This window comes from Furipterus horrens, unplaced genomic scaffold (assembly GCF_987537825.1).
Source record: "Furipterus horrens unplaced genomic scaffold, mFurHor1.1.pri manual_scaffold_4, whole genome shotgun sequence".
In the NCBI taxonomy this organism is placed as follows: Eukaryota; Metazoa; Chordata; class Mammalia; order Chiroptera; family Furipteridae; genus Furipterus; species Furipterus horrens.
In genome coordinates, this window is record NW_028327174.1 from 87,574,862 (window position 1) to 87,597,411 (window position 22,550).

The 22,550-nt window shown below is 38.1% G+C and overlaps 1 protein-coding gene across 5 annotated transcripts in view; it reads right to left on the bottom strand.

Annotated features, from left to right (window-relative positions):
- The window catches only part of FRY (FRY microtubule binding protein), a 619,856-nt gene that overhangs the window by 358,858 nt on the left and 238,448 nt on the right, over window positions 1-22,550 (bottom strand). Inside the window, exon 1 of one of the 5 annotated variants that reach the window (XM_090273728.1) lies at window positions 9,442-9,728. The exons of the other annotated variants lie outside the window; for them this stretch is intronic. Coding sequence (XP_090129854.1) covers window positions 9,442-9,502 — 61 coding nt within the window. The 5' untranslated portion in view covers window positions 9,503-9,728. Of the gene's footprint in view, window positions 1-9,441; window positions 9,729-22,550 lie in introns of those variants that run through there. 5 annotated transcript variants of the gene reach the window in all.

The following is a 22,550-nucleotide window of genomic DNA, read 5'->3' on the forward strand; positions in this document are numbered from 1 at the left end:
TCTGATGTTCCCATTACTGGAATCAGACTTAGAGCATTTGAAATAAAAAAGTTTCCTTTTTTTTCCTAAGTGTCCATGAAATTCTATGTGATAACTGTTCAAAATAGGTACTCTTGTTAGAGAGTTGGTCTATTTAAACAACTTGTCTTTCTAGAGATCTATGTAACCATATCTTTCAACATGAAAGTTAATTTATTAGATTTCTTTGCTCATGGCTGGATATTAGTTGTTCTTTCTGCCAGTCCTCAATGTTTTGTTCATTCCGTAGGTTCCAAAGGCAAACCCCTTTAGTAACCAAGACCTTTCTCTAGGACCACACCTTGCCTCTGGCATCCCTCTTTTCCTGTAAGTCTTAGTTTACAGGACAATTCCTTAAAGCATAACAAACCAAGGATAACACAATTACCATGAGAACATGTCACAGTGTGTATAGAACAATCATAAATTGTCCCCTAATGCATTTATGAGGGTGCTTGAGAAAAGGCATTTTAAAAGGTACTGCAAATACTCAAAATGATCAGAAACCCTGAAGGTCATGCCAAGAAAATTAGGATGAAAAGAGCAAAACCTCCAACCATGATAGGAAGAATTATTTTCCTCCGAAGAGTATTAAGAAATGAATAATGTTGGAATGGGAAGAAACAATTAGTTTGAGCAACGTAAAATCATTTCTTACCAAAAAGATGGATGATTCCTAAACAATTCAATATATTTCAAAGCAGGTCAAGAAGAGACTAATGGTTAAAAATATACAGAAATGATTTTTGCCTTGGAAGAAAAATATATTCAACCACATGTTTAATTCTGCTTAAATAATTTCCACAAAATATTAGTAACGTGAAATGTTCCTCCCATTTTAATTTTTTAAATTATTATTAAAAAATTCCTCACCTGAGGACATGTTCATTGATTCTAGATAGACGGGAAGGGAGGGAGAGAGTGAGGGAAAGACATCAATGTGAGAGAGAAACATCGCTGTGAGAGAGAAACATCGATCAGTTGCCTCCCATATGTGCCCTGACTGGGGATCGAATCCACCACCTTTTGGTTTACAAGATGATGCTCCAACCAAATGAGCCATAGTGGCCAGGGCTATTCCTCCCATTTTTATTTATTAAATACATTCTAACTTTCTCTTACATTATTTACTTCTCTTAATCTTATAGTTCTCAAATTGTATTCCTTCAAGATGTCTCTAGGATAATTTATATCTTTAACTCTCAAAAATAATCCTAGAAAGCTAAACAATTTCCCTTTTGCAGATTAGACCATGTATGCTCAGAGACTTGACTTGTCCAAGGTCATACATTGGTTGACTCAGGATCTGAACTCACATTTATCTGACAACATATTTGGTGATCTTCCTGTATTACCTTGTCTTTAAAAACAAAACAATAAAAACAACAACAAAAACACATTACTTATTATGAAGACTGAATAAAACAAGTCTTGTTACCCAGAGATCTTTCCCTGGCATAAGCTAGTTTGGGAACTTCAAGAGATGACAAAATAAAAAAAAATGTGATTTGGAGAATGAGGCTTTCTACAGATTAATATAGTTGGTTATTTTCTAGAAAGACTCATGTAACGTTCATTCGCGGAGGTTCCTCTTGCCAGGCTGTCTGCCCTCTTGAACTTGAATACCTGTTTTAGCCATGAGAGGGTCTTTGAGAAATAGAAGTACAAAAAAGTGTCAAGAATTGAGGGTGCAAAAAAGTATAGGAAATCTGATTAATGATACACCTTATAAAGGTCTAGAGACTATTTCTTCCTGAAATACTGATAATATAACATTTCACTAGTTGTTATCCTAACAAGAAGCAAGTGAACTTGAAGGCGTAGATCCCTGTTTACTTCAATCTGACGCCTCACAAAACCAGTTTTGTTTTGGTTTCCCAAGACTGAACACCTTGGCAAGAGTGAAGTCATTCAATAAGTAGAAAGTCAACATCTAGTCACTGCCCTCCTTTCTTTTCTCTCTCCCTCTGCGTTTTGGCATTTTATCTCAGTGAAATGACAGTGACACTTCATTGACTTCCTTGAAAAATATCTGTCATCTCCTAAGTTGCCATTACATGGGCTTCCCCCCAGATTTCAAAGTAGGTACTGTCACCAGAGTCTGAAAGAATGTCTGCCAAGATCTATGAGAAGATGAGGTTACACTGACATTTCAAGGTCCTTTTGTCACCAAAAGGAGATTGAATAATCTGCAAGAGGCAGGATATTCCTGAATTTCAACTTCCTTCTTCTCCCCAACAGAACTGACAATCTGCTCTCATTCCTGTGTCCCTGACTAGCCAGTCTCTTTCTCCTTTTTTACTCCTTTTTATTTTCTTCCTCTTCTGGTTCATTTTATGCAGCAAAATCTCACAAATTTGAAATCTATTAATTCTAAATTTGTGATAAAGTGGACAAGGCCTTGTATTTTCTTATGTTTACTTTGAAAAAGGTTTTTTGACATACGATGTGGATCAGTGGTGCTCAGAATCATTGCACATTAGATTCACCTGGAAGGCTGTATCCCACCTGATTCAGTGGGTCTGGGGTGGGGCTCAATAATTTGCACTTCTAACCACTCCCCAGGTTCTGGTGATGCTGCTGACACTGGGACCATACTCTGACACCTCTAATGTAAATAAACAGGAAAGCAAAGGGGACCAATTAATCCAGTTGGTAAAATTGTTTTACCTATAGTAAAAATAAAAGGGTTTATTAATTCCAAGTAAGTTAATGTATTATGAGAAAAATATAGAGCATTGAGCAGAAAGTAAAACATGTGAGCCCTAGAGTGGTCCTGTGTGACCTTGTGGAAGGACATGCACCCACTGGGCCTTGGTTTCCTTTTATTCTTTTTTACTTTAATTTTTTAAATATTCACCTGAGGACATTTTTTCATTGCTTTTAGAAAAGACAGGAAAGGAGAGAGAAAAACATCAATGTGTAAAGGGAAACATTGATTAGTTGCCTCGCTGCACACCCAGACTGGGGGTCATACCTGCGAGGACCCATAACCTCTGTATGTTCCCTAGGACTGGGAATTGAACCTGCAACTCTTTGGTTACAAGACAATGCTCTAACCAACTGATCCACACCAGTCAGGGTCTTACCTATTATTCTTAAAGAGGCTAAGTCAGGTTGTCCTTTCTAGCTCCAGTAGCCTGTAACTGTATAAAGATATACACTTACAACACATAAAAAAATCACTTATTGAAAACTTGCACAATTTAAACAGTAATTAACACTTACTTTCCCTTGACGAACTATGAATTAGTGAGATTCCATTGTTTATCTTCTGCATAGAAGAAAGCTTTACAAATAATCCAGACCCTTCCAGTTATACCTCCACTTCTTCTCTGGTTCCACTCACCTTCATGAGACTAGCAACTACCTACATTGCAGGTGGACACAAGAGGAAGCCTGTCTTTATTCCTCACTGTAAATTCAAGATACATGTTAACATATTTTTGAGGGTCTACCTTTCACAAAATCCTATAGTAAGTCTAGGAAAGGACAGAGGCATCATCTCTGTTCTGGGTCATTGATTAGTCAGACATTAAGGAACACATGACTTCTGACCCAGGTCTTAAAGGACAGATAGGATTCTGATAGGGACAGATGGCAAAGGGGCAACCTAGACTAGGGAACAGCATGGCAGGCCCATGGAGGCATCTGTCAAGAGTCTCTCCTTGTCCTGTCCTCCTCCCACCACACATCCCTGTCATAGCACATGTTCAAACTTTGTCTTCATCAAGGAACTGCAAAGTCCTCAATAACAGGACTATTCTTGTCTTCATCCCAAGCACTGAACACTGTGCCTGACATAATTAATTAAACAATTGTGCTTTCTTAATTTTGTTGAACTGAACCCATCTGATTCTACAATACAATCTTGGTGTGAGTTAAATAATTGAACAAGTATGTATGAGAAACAAACTCTTAAGTCCTATAAAAGGGTAAGTTTTTAATTTTTATTATTAGAACTAAAGTGTTGAATGGCCAGTCAATGAGTTTGGACTTCATTTGGAGGACAACTGGGAATAAGCAGGTTTCTAAGAAATGTTGATCTGATAGTGTTCTGTAGGAAGGGCTTTTTTAAAAGACTGTTTGAGGGACAATATAAACTAAAGACCACTGCACCTACTATGAGAAAAATAATAAAGGTGAGAATCTGGATGAGGCCTATTAGAACAAAAAGGAAGGTCATGTCTTACACAGTTGGAGCTGATCCTGTCATACCACCCTTTCCCAATAAAGGAAACATGCAAGATGTGTTTCCCGGTGAAATGTTGTAATAATTTAGGTGTTTAAGAAGCTTTTTCAGAATACTTACTCTAGAAGCTTTCTCAGAATTCATGACTTGTGTCAGGGCTCTTGTAGCCAAGCACTGACAATACTGACTGTGAATTCCTGGAAATGAGAGAGTGGATCTTTATATCTCAGCATCAGGACAGAAATGATCCTGGCAGTTTGGCAGAGATGTCCATGTTCATCAAGTTTCCAAAACATTATAGCTACCATCCATTTACAAGCAACAGCGAGGATAGAAGAGCAAGTTAAATGTCATTATAAGAAAGTAAAACACATAATCCAGAATCAAGTAAATTCTGTAAGAAAACAGCATCGATTTCTACAAGTGAGTGGGAGAGATAAATATTGGTAGAACGGTGAAAGGAGGCATAGAAGAAAGAACAACCAAATGTAGCACACGGACCTCGTTCAAATCCTTATTTGAGCAAATCAACTATTAAAAGACATTAAAAAAAAAGACAATCAAAGCAATGTGAATATGACTGGATATTAGGCGAAACCAAACAATTATGGTCAATTTTGTTAAGTATAATATAACAGCATTGTGGGTAGGTAAGAAAATACCTATATTTTCTAGAATTCATTCTGATTATATGGAGTTCAATGAAATTATGCCTATATTTGATTCAAAATACTTTAAGAGAAAAAATGGTATAAATGAAGCAAACGACTAAATCTTTAGAACGTTGAATCTTAGTGACAGCGCTATATTATATATTGTACTATGCTTTTTCCTGTCGTGCTTGTTTTAAAAAAGTCATAATAAAACATTATCTTTAATGATAAGGCTGATTTTCAAAACGTTTCCTATGTCTTATGATGGCAGTAAAGAAGAAATGCTATCGTAGGACTTCAATTACAAAAACCTATGTTATTATATAAAATAAATTGAATATCATCTATAATCTAGAGCTGACCACATAGGTTTGAATGTCCACTAAGATTTCAAGCCCCAGTACATACTGCTACATTCATTAAATGTGTTGAACTGGATGGTGTGAATCTTGGAGCATCTATACCTACATACACTACACAGCAAGAGTGAACATGGGTGATTGTCACTTGAACAGGCATCCTTTGTCAGACTTGTGTTATAATACGGTTCGAGTTCTTTCAGAAATATTTTTGTCTCAAAACACTCTGAGTGATCAAGCAATTCACTAATTAACAAATTTTCATTGAAGTTGCAGTATATACAAGGTGCTCTGCCAAATTCTATGGAGAATACAAAGATAAATGTCAAAAGACAATTTGAAAGATTTTTAGAACTTAGTATATTCAGTCCCAAGATGCCACAAGGCAGTATTAGGCTGAAGAGCCAATGAAAGCGCAAGTGAATTTAGAACAGCATTCATTGATTCATTTATTCAGTCATCAAATATTTACTGAAGGTCCATTCTACTGCAAGCATTTTGCTAATGCCTGGGGACAGAACAGGCATGCCTCCTGTCCTCACACAGCCAATATCACACAGGGGAGACAGGCATTACATAACAAACACACCCAGAAATATAATGACAAAACAAAAAGATGCTGCAAGAAAGACACAGGGAGGAGACGTATCTGTGATTGTGCGGTCAGGGCAGGACTGGTGACAGTGAAGCTGAGACCTAGAAATGACTGATGATAGACATGGTCAGAGAAGGCATCAAGGTGGAAGAGAATGGGATTATATCAGTAGGGAAAAGGTCACTTCGTAGTGGGCTCACTAGCTCACTTCCTTCTGGTTTCATTAGCGGCTCCTTGAAAAACAACAGCTTGGCACTTCCCTTTGCTGTAGCCTCTATCCTCCTATCCAGCTTACCCTCCTACAAAGCACTAGCTACCCCTTGATGGAATAATAACATGTTTATATATGTTCTCTGTCTGTCTCCTCTGCTACAATTAAGTTGTCAATGGCAAGAAATTTGCTTTGTTCTTCTTGTAACCTCACTTACTAGCTAAATACCCAGTACTCAATAAATTGCATTAAGGAGTAAGGAAGCATTAAGGCATTAAGACATATAAGGTTGTGAATTGTCTCTGGCTTAGAAACCATACTTCAACTCAAGACTGACATCAAATCTACTGAGAGAGCTTTTTTCTGCAACCAAGCAGGGCACTCACAAGTAAAGCACCAACATGCCCAGGAGTAGAATAGTATGTCAAGGATGACAGCATGTTACTTCAGTAGAGAACTTGACTAATGGTGTGTTGAGAGTGTCTGGCTTATGAAACCTTTACAGCAGTTTGTCAAAGTGCAGGCTGTGGCCCATTACCTGACCATGAAACCACTTTAGGGGACGTTGACCAATGTGACTGTGATGAAATGGAATAAAAAACCATAGAAGATCAAACAGCAGAGTGAGAACATCCTGCATAGTGAGGGCATGCATCATTTCACAGAACTTGTTTCCAGTCTCTGTGTGTACATATATGTATGTGTGCATGCTCTGGGTCATCATACAAAGCATGTTTCCTACTATGGCTGTGGTCTACAAGGTCACTGAGGCTGTGGAACAACTATCAGATTTTATCCAGGCATTAGGTTCAGACAATGGCAAACCCAGCTTTCTGACCTATTTTATTAGAACCACTTTTAAGCCAGACATCAAGGCAAGAGAACAGTCTTGAACCGAAGGTTTTGCAGCTGTGTTAATGGGCACATTACACAGGGACCCAAACTAAAGGGACAATGAGGACAGTGCAGGCTGTATGTATGGGGACTGTCACCAGAGAACAGTGTCAGAAGTTGCTCTATTTTGACAAATAAAGGTCAAATAAAGTTATAGCTGTTCCCCTCCAATATCCCCTTGGAGATAACATGATCAGGGAAGAAACTTAAAGTAGAGTCTAACCCTACATGTGTCTTTGTTAATATACTATACATTATATCACAAAGTAATATATAGCCACAGGTATAATATATATGACAATATGCATTTTATTGCAAAATATATATACATATGTATGTAATAATATACATATATATATGTATAGTATATATATCATCCGCCCTGGCTGGTTTGGCTCAGTGGATTGAGCGTCAGCCTGCGAGCTAAGTGTCGCTGGTTCGATCTTCCAGTCAGGGCACATCAGAGAAGGAAAACTCTGACTCCAAAAAACCTCCACTGCCTTGCGGCATACCTCTTCAGGGGAAAGGCTAAGGGAGCAAACCCCGACAGAAAATCCGGAGCCGGAGTCCCTAAGGCGGTTTGACGTCGCAGTCAACACCGGCAACTCCTGCGGCGCACCTGAAGCCAAGCTGTATTGACTCCGTCTTTCCCTTGGACCCTTCAGCTGCGAGGAGAGGGGGAGTCTGCTGCATGGGCAACAGCAGACCCTCCATATCACCCTGCCCAGGCTCTGTAGCTTCAGCTTCACTGGAGAGGACACTCCAGCGTCATCACAAGATGTCGATTCAACACGGGAGGAGACAGATACCGTGTCACTCCCAAGTTGGACTGCACAGCCATTCTCGGCGGTGCAGATAGACTCTTAAGAAGCTACACCATCGTCTCTCAAGACGGACGGCTGCCGACGACGACGGATATATATCATGCATATCACACAAGATAGATTTCCAGCATCTATAGAGGGAAGGACTTCCAGTGCAGAGTAAACACTAGAAGCTCTATAAACATTTGTTAATAATTTAACTGAGTAAGTAAAATTCTTTAGAGTCTGATCAGTTTTTTTGTCAATATCAAAATATTTATTAAATTCCTGGTTTCTGTATGCTTATTTATTTAGATGCCAGCTCACATAATATAAAATATTTTAAGTTTTATTAAGTTCTTAAATACTTACAGAACTGTACAATGACTATGTAAAATTTCCTTGATATGTGACTACAGTAAGTTTATAACTTAAGACAATGATAACACTACCAATTCACAGAAACATATTACTTGTTTTTGATCTCTTAAAAAAGATAAGTTTATATATTGTGAGCAAGAAAGGCAATGAGTGAAAAAGGAGTCAAGATACTTACCAAACCATGGGAGTTGTCTGTTCAGTTGAAACACAGTGAGGGTCAGTATCATTTCCAAGTAGATTTCAAACAACAAAAATATAAAGCATTTCACATAGGTCCTATCACAATGCAGTATTTTTCACAATATATGGCACCATAAGTTTTATCATTCAACTTGCATGCTTGTTATACATTAAAAAGAATCTCTTGAGAGAAAAAAAATTCCCTAATACACACTCTACTTTATAAACCACAAAGTAAGAAGTAAATTAATGACTGATAGAGATTTTATTCCTAGAAAAACAGAATGATATTATATGTAAATATCTAATAGCTTCATTATATAGTTGGCTAGTCTCCCAAATCATTGCTAAACCAATTGTCCTCTATTACAGTAAAATGTTGTGCTTTACCATTTACAAATGAACTTCCCCTACCTTCATTAAATTGAGAGTTAAACAGTCAATATCTAAGGTGTACGTAATAAACCCCATGCATTAATTTTTGGAACCCTGGTACAATAGGTTGTGCTAGAACTAAGTAACCAGGCTATTCCTCAGATAAAGAAGGTGCAACAAAATGCAATTTGGATCCATTTAATGTTGGTTGACATACAGTATCTTGTTTTTAAATTCATAAACAAAGAAGAAAACATTTTATTCTTTAAATGTTGGGGAAGGCTAAGGCAGAAGCAAAGCAAAAGCTGTTTTTGGCCAATTTCAATGTTTCAACCAAAACAAATAAGGATATTTACATTACTCTTTAAAAGAAATCAAGCATAAATCCTACCTCTGCTGTAATACTGAATGTGATGGTATTAACTATTTTCCAAACACATACTAGCTATTTTTACTGATTAGCAATTTTATAGAACAGTCATGCTGAATATTTCAGTGAAACTTCAGTGCCCAGAAAATTCCATTACATCATAGTTTATTGTTCCATAAACTCATGCACAAAAATTACCAAATCTTACTCCTAAAATACTTCAATCCCAAACAGAAAACCTACAGGGTATTCCTCCTGTCTCTGAGCAGCAGCATTATAAGTAATAGCTCCCCCCACCCCATCCATTGAAACCTCTGGGAGAACTTTCCTACACTCAGCATTTAACAACTACTTAGCCCCCTACGCACGCACATATGCTTGCATATACACACATGGTTTCGCATACCTACCCAGCCCTTTGATGAAGCTGATCACACAGGACTGTCTCCAACACGCCACTGTAATCTCCATGAGCCTGAAAGGAACCCAAACTAACAGTCTGGAACTGTTTCATAGTCTATGTTTCCCAGCCAAAAAAACATAATGACAGGCTCCATGATCCTGCTGCTCCCTGCCACCAGGAGTGTCTCGGCCACAAGATTGGGCTCTTATTTGAGCCCAAGGTGTATTTTTAGCCAGGTGCTGAAGACCTGCAGTAGAAAACAAACTAAAATGGGCCTTCCATCCAGGGTAGACTGTTCACACCAATGGGACAATTTTTAGCTGCACAGTAAGACAGTGACCTACAACTCTCAGAGTGCCCGTGTGTCTATATTTATCCACAAGAACATGCGATGCTGACAGACGAGAGAAACTACTCCAAGCCCTTCAGTCCTGAGCTGGACTCACACAGCCTGTCACAAACAGTCCATGAATACTGGGCACACACGTGCAACCCACAGATCTAACCCTTGGCTGCTGTGCTCCTGTGACCCAAGAAATAAAAGAGCAGAGATTACAGACTGAGAGATAAACAGTTGCTCTGGGGATGAGAAGCTATTAAACACAATACAAAAAGCTTGAAACAACTTCAATTCTTACAGACAAAACCAGTAGCCCAAGAGTCTCTATTTGAAGTTAAGAGTCAGTGAGAAACCTATAGCCTTACGGAAAATCAGATGCTGTACATCTGCTGACATACAATACTAGTAAAGGGGTGTGATTGCGTTTAGGTCTACAGTTACATTATTTTAAAAGGTGCAACCTAAACTGACTTGTTAAAAACTTAATTGATAAGACCAAGAAGGAGACGATTTTGGCAAATGTTATGTTTTTCATCTTCAAAAGAAAACAAGGTTAGATACTGAGGAGATTAAGAAGAAAAATGCAGTTACCTAAAAGCAAAATACAAGTGTGCTTAATTCACCTTTCAATGGGTATTGCCTCTGACAGGATTTTATGAGGGTCAATGAAAATGGACTTCTTCACTAGTGCAGCTGTGAAGAGCACAGAGGCCAAGCAGCTCTCTATTGTTGGTTTACTCAGGGATGCAGGGTGGCTGGGGGTTCCCTCTAGCAATACAGGTTGGAATTACAAAACAGCATGATCTGGAGAATAGACCAGAGAACTAACATTTCACAGGAAAGAGAAAAGTGTCCAAATGAACACAATGAGGACTTAAAGTGATTTGGGCTAGCCAAGTGCCAGCAAGGACACCCCCATGGTACCATCGTGTCTCACACATTCAGGGCTTATGACTCCTTTTTAAAAGGGTTGACTATGGTGCATATGTGCCATTTAGCTTATGTTTTACCAAAAGTGGTCAAAATAATTACAATACAATAGTGTGCCTGGAGTTATCTGCATTTTGAGTAATGAGGTTTCTTTTTTGATACTCCTCCTTCTACATCTAAATTGGAATTGAGACTCCACTGAAAATTTGCACTTTGTCAGCTTCAAGTCTCTAGTGCTATTATTAGAACAGCCTTTCAATGTTATGACTGTCCTCCCATTAAAATAATGTTACTTAAAACAGCGTTATAAAAATATTTAACAAGTGTTTGTCATTCATTGTATTTTTTCTCTCTTTACAGGTACCAGTTACCAAACAACATTTAAGGGAAGTGCAAGAAAGAAAAAGTAGAAAAGAGAACTAACATTGGTGTGCCCTGAAGTTGACCCAGGCACCCTGCTTGGCACTTTCCATGGATTGTTTCATTAGGTCCTCACAGCAACCTTGTAAGGTAGGCATTGACATATCCATTTCAGAGTGGAAGACAAGGAATAAAAATAAGGTCACCTGAGTTCATTCAAATACAGGTTTATCAGACTCCAGAGTCACTACATTTATAATTTTTATTGAGTACTTCCCTTAATATGAACTGGGACTTTTACACGATGGTACCCTTAGAGTATTTGTCTTAGTATACATTTAAGAAAAGCCCCCAAATTATCCGCTTCTTTGTCCAGACATTTCACACACCCAAAGCCCATCTGAGTTCCAGAGTGTGCCCTCTCCTCTCTGTTTGTTCTTGTGTGGCAGCCTGGCCCTCACTGGTATGGGAGGCATCCTAAAGGAATGAATTCCATTGTGCTCAACTTTGGATCCCCAGGGCCTAGGAAAAGTTGAATTAATGAATAATAGAAGGCATCTTTATAATCAAAAAAATATGCTATGGAGTCCTTCTATTAAAGCTCAGCCTTAGTTACTACATTCTCACCTCACTTCAACCATGTTCATCCCTCCTAAGGTAGACATCATTCTAACAATCCCCATTTCCCCTCAGTTTATATTAGACTAAAAGCAACAAATCATAGGTGGGTAAAGGCCCCTAAAATCAGGCATACTGGTGGTTGGATGAGTGACAGTTGTCAGCTCATGGCTGATATTGATAGAATAATCAGAAAACAACAACAAAAAGCAGACATACAACTTATGAAGGATAGCAGCTAAGGCAATTTAAGTATTAAAAAGAGAGAGCTTAACACTTCAAGATCCTCAAAGATACCCATATATTATGGAATCATTAATAATTAATATAGTTCCTGATGATTTGAATTCATAAGTTATGACAGCATCCTATACCACAGACACATGCTGTGAACTGTAAAGTGCAATTTAGAAAGAATTCTATGCAAATTTATTAAATTGCAATGTTTTGACACCTTCAATGGTTAAGCTTCATGATTGGGAGAAATTTACACAGAGATCATTTGTTCCCTGATGATGCTAAATGTCATGCATTTCAAACTATATCAATATAATCTCAATTTAATAAGTAAAATAAACTGAATTGTTAGCATGTTTAATTGATAGTACCACAATAATTCTCCAATATTAATTGAATAATGACTTTAACATTGATGATTTTGAATATTTCTTTAACAATTAATTTAATAGTCATTAAAATTTCCTTTCTGCTTCTATGTGGCCTGGTGGGATGACTTGCAAATATTTTTAAATGCAAATAAAAGTCCAAACATAATGCTTCTACCTTAACAAGCTTAGAAGTTGCAAGAAAGTTTCTGAGTGCACTTAGTTTCCTCCTGCCTCAGGAAAAACTGTTCCTAGGCTTGGCCAACTGATAGCTGCATTGTTAGGATGAAGGTTAGTCATGTAACCACTAATTAAATGTACCATCTAGTTCAGCGGTTCTCAACCTGTGGGTCGCGACCCCTTTGGGGGTCGAACGACCCTTTCACAGGGGCCGCCTAAGACCATCGGAAAACACATATATAATTACATATTGTTTTTGTGATTAATCACTATGCTTTAGTTATGGTTGGGGGTCACCACAACATGAGGAACTGTATTAAAGGGTCACAGCATTAGGAAGGTTGAGAACCACTGCTCTAGATTCTATTGACCTTACTTAATGTACAGTCAATTTATGTGATTATATTATGAAAAGAAGAAAATATCCTTTAGATACAAACTCAAGACTTTTTTCCCCCAGTTTAAAAAAAAAAAAAACAGCATTTAAAACGATCATATTATTACATGATCTAAATCATTCAAAACCCTAGAGTGGCAAGAAACTTAAGCACACGACGATTCTTATCTTTTTCATAGTTAGTATTAAAAGTCCAACATTTCTCTTTGAGACTTTAGGACTAGTTTGTGATACATTTAATAAGATAGTTCAGTAATAATAGGGTTACATTTATTTGCATAATCACATGATATTAATCTTTCTAGAAATTTAGTAAACACAAATGTTAAAATACTATCACAGAAATACAGCAGTTGCTTTTTTACTATTTTTCTGTGACTTAACATAGTACAGAATATATTCATTCACTTGTACTAACAAATAATTCAGAGACAAAGAATCCGAGGCTGTCTTAAGGTAGGAACCAAATTAGGTAAGACACAAGCAAACATCCCCTGCAGTCTTGCCTCTTACCTGTGGAAACAAAGGCAGAAAATCCATAAAAGACAATGTGCCATTGTGCCTGGAAGAATGGCTATGACACAGGCCTTTAGTTGCAGTGGCATTTGGCAAGTGTGTCATTACCTGAAGACATGGGCAGCAAAGAAATGGGATGGAGCTGCCAGATGTTTACCATGAAGGTCTCTAGGAAAATACGTTTGTTTGGCACAGGGTACCTCTGGAACAAAGCAAAGGTTAAGGCAGTGGTCTACCAAGAGGTGTGAGATGCTTATGAGTACAGACTGTCTGAACCTACAGAGGCTCACTTTAAACCTTCAATATCAGCCATTCTTTTATAAATTACTAAGAACACTTAAGCCCAATCTTGGAGAGGGTAATCAGAAGGGATTAGATACTAATGAGAAGGGAAGGCATCTACATGTGTTATAAACACTCTAAATGCTTTGTCTTCAAAAATTTTTCCTGACAATTGTCATTGAACAGTTTATAATAATCCCCCGTTCTACAACTGTAGTGTAATCCCTAACTAGATCTTTTGCTATCCTACAATCTTTTAATTATATTATTCTGTAGAACAGCAGTACTGTTTCTTGAGTTTAATTCACTTATTTTGGTCGAAGGGGCCTGACAAAAGCTCAAAGTTTACCCAAAGCTGGGGAGCTCTATAAAAAGTACAGATTACAGGGCCTCAAGGAAACCTACAAATCTGAACCTCTGAGGAGGCTAGAATCTGCCTGTTTTTGTACAGACTCCATAACTGATTCTGATGCATAGCCAGGTTTGGAAGGTATTGTTGATCTTTGGGAATATTTAAGTGATAATTGAGTACTCTGTAAACTATCTCCCTAGATAGGAGACTGCAGGAATTAAAAATAGTTATCATCATGAACAGAGCTCTCAAGCTGGTAACTTCACGCTTACAACTCAAAACATGACGAAAATCAGGAAGTAATTTTAAAATCTTGGGGTTCACTTATGCTGTCCTTAATTTGTTTTTTACTTTAAAACAGCCTACAGGTTTCTTTCCTCTGTCCCCAACAGATGTTACGAAATCCATGTTCTTTAGACATAAACTAATCCAAGCTCTCACTCCAAGTATAATTTTTTTTTTTTACATATACAATGGGTGCCCCCTAAAAACCAGAATTATCTTCTGGAGGGCAGGCCCCTTTTAGTATAGGATTCCCCTGTCTTGTTACCTATGTTAAGGGGAACACTTGTAGTTTTTGCCCATTGAATATGATGCTGGGAGTGGGTCTGTCATATATAGCCTTTATTATGTTTAGGTATGTTCCCTCTATTCCCACTTTCCTGGTGTAACTATGAAAAATTGTGAATTTCTAATACAGACTTGCATTAGGCACAGAACTATTTCAGGTTGTACTATTACCACAGCTTGACTGTTGTCATCATGTGCACACAGTTTATTGGGCTCAGAGACTTAATACCCACCTGAAAACTCAGAAGTAATTCGAGCACTGGGAAAAAACTCCATAGCTGAGCAGAAAGCTAACCTGGTGAACGCATGCATGAATTTTTGCTGGGTTTCTTTCTCATTCTGGGAGGTGGTTCTGGAATTCCCTCCCACCTGCTCTGGCCAGCCATGCACCACTCCCTTCCCTTACTTCTGCCAGTCTAACTACACACTTTGTGCTTAAATGCCATTTCCTCCCAATCCTGCCAACACATCTTCTCTTTCAAAGACCTTTTGAAAATTCCACTTGTACCACAAAGCCTCCCTTAACCAAATAAGAGGGAAACAAATATTTTGCTCACTCAGCTACATCCTGGGATGCAATAATCTTGAGCTCCCAGATTGGAAGGAATGAAATACTAAAATATGCATCTACACAGATAAAGTTTTCTTACTACATAATCTCTCAATTTGAGTTATTATCTCTGTTCTCAACTGTAATTTTCTAAGTTCATCTACTTGCATAATCTGCAGTAAGTCACTTTTTTAGAGTTTGTCCACCTGCTGACATGTCTTCCTGAAATGCTATATGTGGTGGACATGTAATTATAAATTAACTTTAAGTTGCTTTATTTTGCCATGTTCACCCAGAGAACTGAAAATGCACAGTACAGTATAGGTTAAGATTTACAAGCCAGTGTTCTACTATGACAAGTCACTTTTTGTGATGACATATCATCTGCTATTACTTATTAACTGTTAGAAGACCACTTGGTTGCATTCTGGAGTAGCTGTTGCAATGCTCTGGCAGCTCATAACAGTTAATACAACTTCCAGAAGTTTCCTCACACAAGGGCAGGGAGAAAGCATTGGGAGATTCTGATTCAAGTAGCCTAATGGGATGGAGTTTGAATTGGCATAAAAACAGAAAAGACATGTCAGCATCAGATCACCTAAGACTAGGAGAAACTTTCTCCTAGAATGGTTTATGCAAGTGTACATGACCCTGGAAAGCACACTGCTCTCCCTAGAAGATAGAAAGGAAAGTGAAATACTTGATCATACCTGTCTGTCATAGCAGGACCAAACCATGTATGGCTGTGAATACAATAAAAAACAGCTAACAGAGATCACCTTGGATCTGTTTCTTAAGAGGTGGTATCTTTAGAAACTTCAATGATACATCAGTTTCCTATGAAAATTACACTACAGTTTCCTAGTAGAATTCCATATGTAAAAATTATTAGACAATGCAGATGAATTGATACCCCAAAACTATTCCAAAGTATTCCAGCAGACTAGGCAGCATCCATTAGATATTTTTTTATACATTTCAATGACTCAAGGTCATTGGTCATCTAAAATTTATATTTTATTGAAAAAATAAAATGAAACAAAACCTTTGTCAACCTATAACCAGGGAATGATCATGAAACAAATTCACCAGGGGCTATATACAGCAGCCACAAATGTGTATTGTCAGAGAGAACTCTAACATCACCTTTGAACGTCAATACAAATATCGTATTTAAAAATCACAGCTTCTATTCAACATACAATTTCAGAACCTTATTCCTTTGTCAATTGCTTTTGTCTTTTTAAGCAGCTCACATGAGCTACATAACCACAAGTTTTTATCATGCATTAAGATATACAAGCTGGATCTAGGGAAGATACAAAATTCTGACAAGTCTACCTCAGAAAAGGTGCTTAAACCTGTTCCCTCCTCTCCAACACCTCTACTATGGCTTTACTTTGTGCTCTTGTCATCTCTTACTTAGGCTATCCTCACAACAATTCTCTGTACCTCCATTTTCAGCAAAGACTCCCAGAATAAGCTGGGATCACTCCATGTGGTTCTCTGCTTAAAGATCCATGGGGCCTGCTTGCTGCTCTCAGGAGAAACCCCAGACCCTTCAGCAGTTCCTTAAATGCTCTTTATAATCTGACCCAAATTGCCTATGTGTATCATTTGTCACTCTCCTTCCAGGACCCTAGGATCCAGCTATCATCCCCTGAACCAGTCACTTTCACATATCCCTGCATTTTCTCATGCTCTTCCCTCTGCCCTCTCCTCTTTGCTCTTGTAGTACTACTCAAGGTCAAATGTCACAGTCTCTTGTAACTATTCCTCAGCTTCTTCCCTCCTATAAAATGGTTAATCACTTTCTCCTGTGGGTGAAAGTATACCTAAGTCTAAGCACAATGCTTGGCACAGGAAGAATATGTATTTAATCAGCAGTTTTGTTCCCTGCAACTGCTCTGAATCTCCTGCTCAGCAGAGCAGGCCATCTTTGGTTGAAAGCCTATAGAAGGATGGAGTTGAGCCTGCTGACTCACAGTGTCCTCTCCCCACCTCAGTGCCTTGCATTCAAAGGCCTGTGACAATTAATAAGAAGGGAAGCAGAGGGCTGTCAATTCATTCTCAGGTCTTTCTGAAGCTGGTTCAGGCATGTCCATGTTGGAGTCCTCTGGGAAAGTATCAAGACTTGGAGCCCTGCGCAGGCCATGCAGAGGAAATGAAGGCTGTAAGACCTGACTGGAAAACCGGGAAAGCTGGGTGCATACATGCCTTGATGCTATAGCCAGTGGACCCCAGTGGGAATTGGGCCATGAGAAAATGCTTTACATCCTTTGAAGCTTGCCCTGTTCTTTTACCTCGCTTGATCATACCAGCAGCAGAGATTTTAACTTCACCTCAAAATGAACTTACCTTCCCTATTTTATGGCCATATGAAGTCTTTGTGTCCAACACACCCTGACCTGAGGAAGATCTCAATGTTCCTTCAATTGTTATCCCTGAACAACATCTATTTTCTGTAATCAGCACTGTTTAACATTGATTGATGAACTTTATGTGCATGCTATATGCCCTTAAGCTCACTGCACTCAGTAAAAGACCTTGGAGGGAGGCAATTGAGGCATTTGTCTCTCAGACATTTCCTGTCCTTCTCTCCCCTAGCACAAGCTGCCTGGGAAGTCTTCATTTCATCTGCAATACCAGGGGACCTCTGTGGATCAGGGGTCCCCAACAGTGTGGCTCAGTTGGTTGCGGGTCGTTCCGCAAAGTGAAAGGTCACAGGTTCGATTCTTGGTCAGGGCACATGCCTGGGTTGCAGGCCTGCCCCTGGGTTGGGGGCATGAAAGAGACAACTGATTGATGTTTCTTTCATGCATTGATGTTTCTTTCCCCCTCCCTTCCCCTCTCTATAAAAATAAAATCTTTTTTTTTAAAAAGAAAAAAAAACTGTAATTTGTCTTCTAATTGGTCCTCTAACTTGTAAATTTTACAGTAATTGCTTATAATTTTCTAACATCATAGGCAATCTATTTACCTAGAATTCTTTTAGTTTTAAAATTGTTTAAACTTGTCACAGAGCCTTCTGCTTAGCTGCAGGCTTTAGGTAGAGGTGAATGGTATCACCAACCAACCAATGCTCCACACAGATTTTTTAACAGCATCTTACATCCTTATTCCTTTTTTATTTCATCATGGCTTAATTGAAATAAATCTACCCAAACCTAGGAGAGTATCCTTTGCCTGGATAATCATATGTTATAAAAAAATCCTTAAGAATGCCAGGAATCTTCATAAACCCTATATCTCCCTGTGCAGAAATGAAAGCTCTTTAGATCAAGAGACAACCTTGTTTACCTCCACTGAGTTAGATAGGCAGTCACTTTACTGTAAAACAAAACAAAACAAAACAAACAAACAAACAAAAAACAACAGAAAAAAACCTGATAGACTGTGTAGTGTGAAAACTCTTTCTTATTCAGAATATTGAAAAGTGAGCTAGTCCAAGAAACTGACCAAGTTCAGTGGTCCAGTCACTACTTATCAGTCAAGTACAATAATGTACAACTCAACCTCCCTCACTGTAGCTTTAAAGGTGTAGGAGCAATAACTGACAAATATTATGCTGTTTACATAAACCCTATTTTTCAGTGGAGGTATTCAAAATGCTTCACATACGAATGCTAGAGACAAAGTGTCAGGACATAAACAAGGTCACACACAGCAAAAAAAGAAAAAAAGAGGGGAAGAAAGAAAAGAAAGCCTAATCTTGTATTTGTACAATTAAGTGTTTTATTGATTTGCCTAATCCTTCCTATATAAATATGTATAACATTCAAATGGAATTTTACTAAAGTATTGCCCTAGTTAATTTAATACCCTTTCCTTTTCATGGCTGCCAAAATACATATTTACTTGTTTAAGGCTAAACTCAAAGAAGTCAGTCTAGTGTTCCTAAGCTTAAGAAGAAATCTTTAACGGCAATTGAATCGTGTATTTCTATAATGTTGTTGCGCTTGTGGCATTAGCTGAGGAGTCCTGGAAATTTCAAAACTATCTTTGCTAACAACTCTGCACTTTGTGATTGATTAACACAGCAGAGGCAGTTGGATCTGTATATCAAATTAGAGTTGATAAAAGCACTTAATGTAGATTTGAATGCCTTCTTGAAAAATATTTCAGCTCCCTTAAATTGACATGACAACAAACTCTTACAGCAGCATAAAAAGTATGAGCTGAAATTTTATAGCTTTGGCTTAAATTTCCATCTGCAGCTCGTCAAATGACTGAACAGTAGGAAGGAATTAAACTCAAATCAGACTCATTACAGTCTGAGGTGCTGGCAGAATATAAACTTCCACTCTGAGCATCTGGAGTTTTGAATGACTAACATTTAAATGCTTGTGTTTGTATGTTCTGTGAAAGAGAAGAAAAATGTTTGTAAGAATATAGGTGAGATATATGATTAAATTTAACTTGTAGAAATATATGATCACACACACATGTCTTCCTCTTTAATCCCATAAATATTTGGAAGTGTGAGGGGACCACTCAAAGTGAAGGATAACTGACTTTACATTAATCCCAGGTCAAAATGTCAATGAACATGGCAACTCTTCCCATCTTTCTGATGTAAAGAATGCCTGTCTGAAACACTTGCTAACACAAATCCTGACATCTGGTCAAGTGTGTCAGGGTAAACAATTTACATTTCCTCTTCTCTGTCAGCCATCCGGCTAGGTGGACTATTCTAAACTGTTCTTACAGGACTTGGCCTACAAACACCAGGCTTCCAATAGTTTTCTGATGCAGTGAAAGTATAAATCCATAAAATCAAAATCAACAGAATCTATTGAACACATCATACCAAATAAAATTTGCTAGGGCACAGTCTCTGAAATATCACTGGATCCTCTCTCTTGGGTTCTTTAAGCCCTGGGAATTTCCACATTAATATTCCTGAATTCTGGCTTTAACAAGGAAGGAAGGGAAGTTTTGAGAGCCTTGATTGGAGCAGTCAGGTCTCAGTCAGCCTTGATGCTCCCAAAGCAATGAGTCTAACAGTGCACGCACAGTAGAAGCTCAGTAAAGCAGTACCGAATAGGGTTTGCCTTGCTTCTCTGACACTATTGTGTACCAAGGTATTTTGGAGCAATAACCAATAAAAGGTGACACTAAGATAGTAAGTTTTTGAGTAAAATTCCACATTGAAAAGTAGGTAAAGATGTTCTTATGAAAAAGGCTATTCCCATCACTGCCCTCCTAGCCTGGGAGATAAAACTTTTCAGCTCAAAGAGACAGCATTCTCTTCTTTATGCAGCCAACAGTTCTACAATGAAGCAGTATTTACATAAGTCTGGTTAATGGTATCTATCAAATGAGAAAAGTTAGTAAGAAAAATCATGAGATAAAGTTGCGTAATCTTTTCCACACACGCCGCTCAGTTTCCCAGGAAGTGGATGCCTGCCTGCTAAGCCCTCAGCACTGGGTGCTGTGCAGACAGTGGGTGACTCCCAGGAGGCACCGCATAGTAGAAGTTCAGAAATATGGAAGGGTTTACAAAACAGGACTAAGTACTAAGGGAAAAGCTAGGGTACAATCCTGGAAATCTTAATACATGTTTTTTGGATGGACTTGCTTTATATCTTAAGTGATAAGTACCAGTCTATAATGCATAGAAAAGTCTTATTGAGTGTAAAGACTGTGGACTATAATTATTTGTTCATTTGAGCCTGATATGGGTATGTCATACCATAGAAGCTAAACTTCGGGAGATAATCCTTATCATCCCAAACTAGGAACATTTAAGAAGAAGCTGCTTTATTCATAATCAATGCAACTCATTCACCTAATGAGATAATCTGGTGAAGGCACTGAATAAACTTAAGGTTTACAGTAGTCCTAGTCAAGAACCTGCATATATGGGGCTGTCATTCAACAGAACAGTTCCAGTATAGTCAAAGGTCATTTCTCATGGACTCAAATTCACGTCTGCATCCAACTCATTCTGAATATCACATAAGCTCAAAAACACAGAAGTTACTAATAAGATGATCGGCACCTAGGTAGCCCATTCTACTCTAAACTGTACCCATAAGTAAACAAATGGGTCATGGGTGTTAAAATGTTTTGGAACAGATTTTTTAAAATAAAGAGAGTATCTGCATATTGATCAGTGGGTAGATCTAAATACTGAACAGTTTCTCAAACACCTTGGGCTATTCCCAGATTGTAACATTGTTGGGGTCATCTCTCCTCCTTGCCCACAGCTGTTTGTCTCTCCAACTCTTCAGTTCTTGTTGGTGCAAAAATAGGCAAAGACATTGAAATCAGATAATTTTGTGCTGCCAGTGTGTGGAGCTTTTTATGGTGGTGGAGACTGAAGCTATGAGGTAAAATAAGACACCTAAATTAAAGATAGATTTCCATTATCACTGGAAATATTCTGCTTGTTCTCATAACTAAAAAGAATTAGGGGTTTGCTACCATTTCCTAAAAATAATACAACATATCAGAGAAACCTCAGCAAGAAGCAAATGACAGTTCTAGATGATCACTGATATATTTTTATTTACTGGAGTCATTTAAATTATGAAATTAAATAGATTTAAAAAATGGGAGAAGTCAACGTGAAGCACTCCTAATAGAAGAAACATACCTTTATACTATAATCCTTGTGTGTGTGTGTGTATCAAATGACCACAGTGTGTAAGAATGCCAGTGTGTTATCTGTAATAATGATAGTGAAGACTAGTCAATACTTAGGTCTTCCAAACAGGTCAACAGTAAGAGAATGGTGGTGACCTCCAACACTGGTTCTTTCGAGAAAGAGGGAGAAAGAAGAGAAAAGAGAGAAAAAAAGAGAAGAGAAGAGAAGAGAAGAAAAGAGAAGAGAAGAGAAGAGAAGAGAAGAGAAGAGAAGAGAAGAGAAGAGAAGAGAAGAGAAGAGAAGAGAAGAGAAGAGAGAAGAGGAGAATGAGAGCCCATCAGGGGTGCCCAGGGCAGAAGGAGGCTAGTAATTTAATTGGCAAGGCATCTGACATCAAGAATAAATGTACCTATAAAAGCGCTAAATTCCTCAAAGTGTTCTTGATCCTTTGATCATCCTATGGGTGATTAAAAAATGAGATTATCTACTGCATTGGAGGAGGGGTTGGGGTGCATGGCACTTACTAGCATCCTGACTCTGGGCAAATCACTTTCTCAACTTTCATTCTTCCTTTTTTATCTGTAAAATGCAGATGATACATAACCTTGCAGGGTTATTGGAAAGAGTGAAGGTGATACACAGAGGGGCATATGGCCTCCTTTGCTCAGGGTTGTCCTAGTTCATGCCTAGTGTCCCAGCATTATTATTAACTTGCACTCTGCCCTATGTATAAGTTACCAGGCATAACATTTGACACAGAGTGGGCTCACAGCCAATGTGGTAGTATGTTATTCTAGGATTGTTTATAGGTTTAAACAACCAAA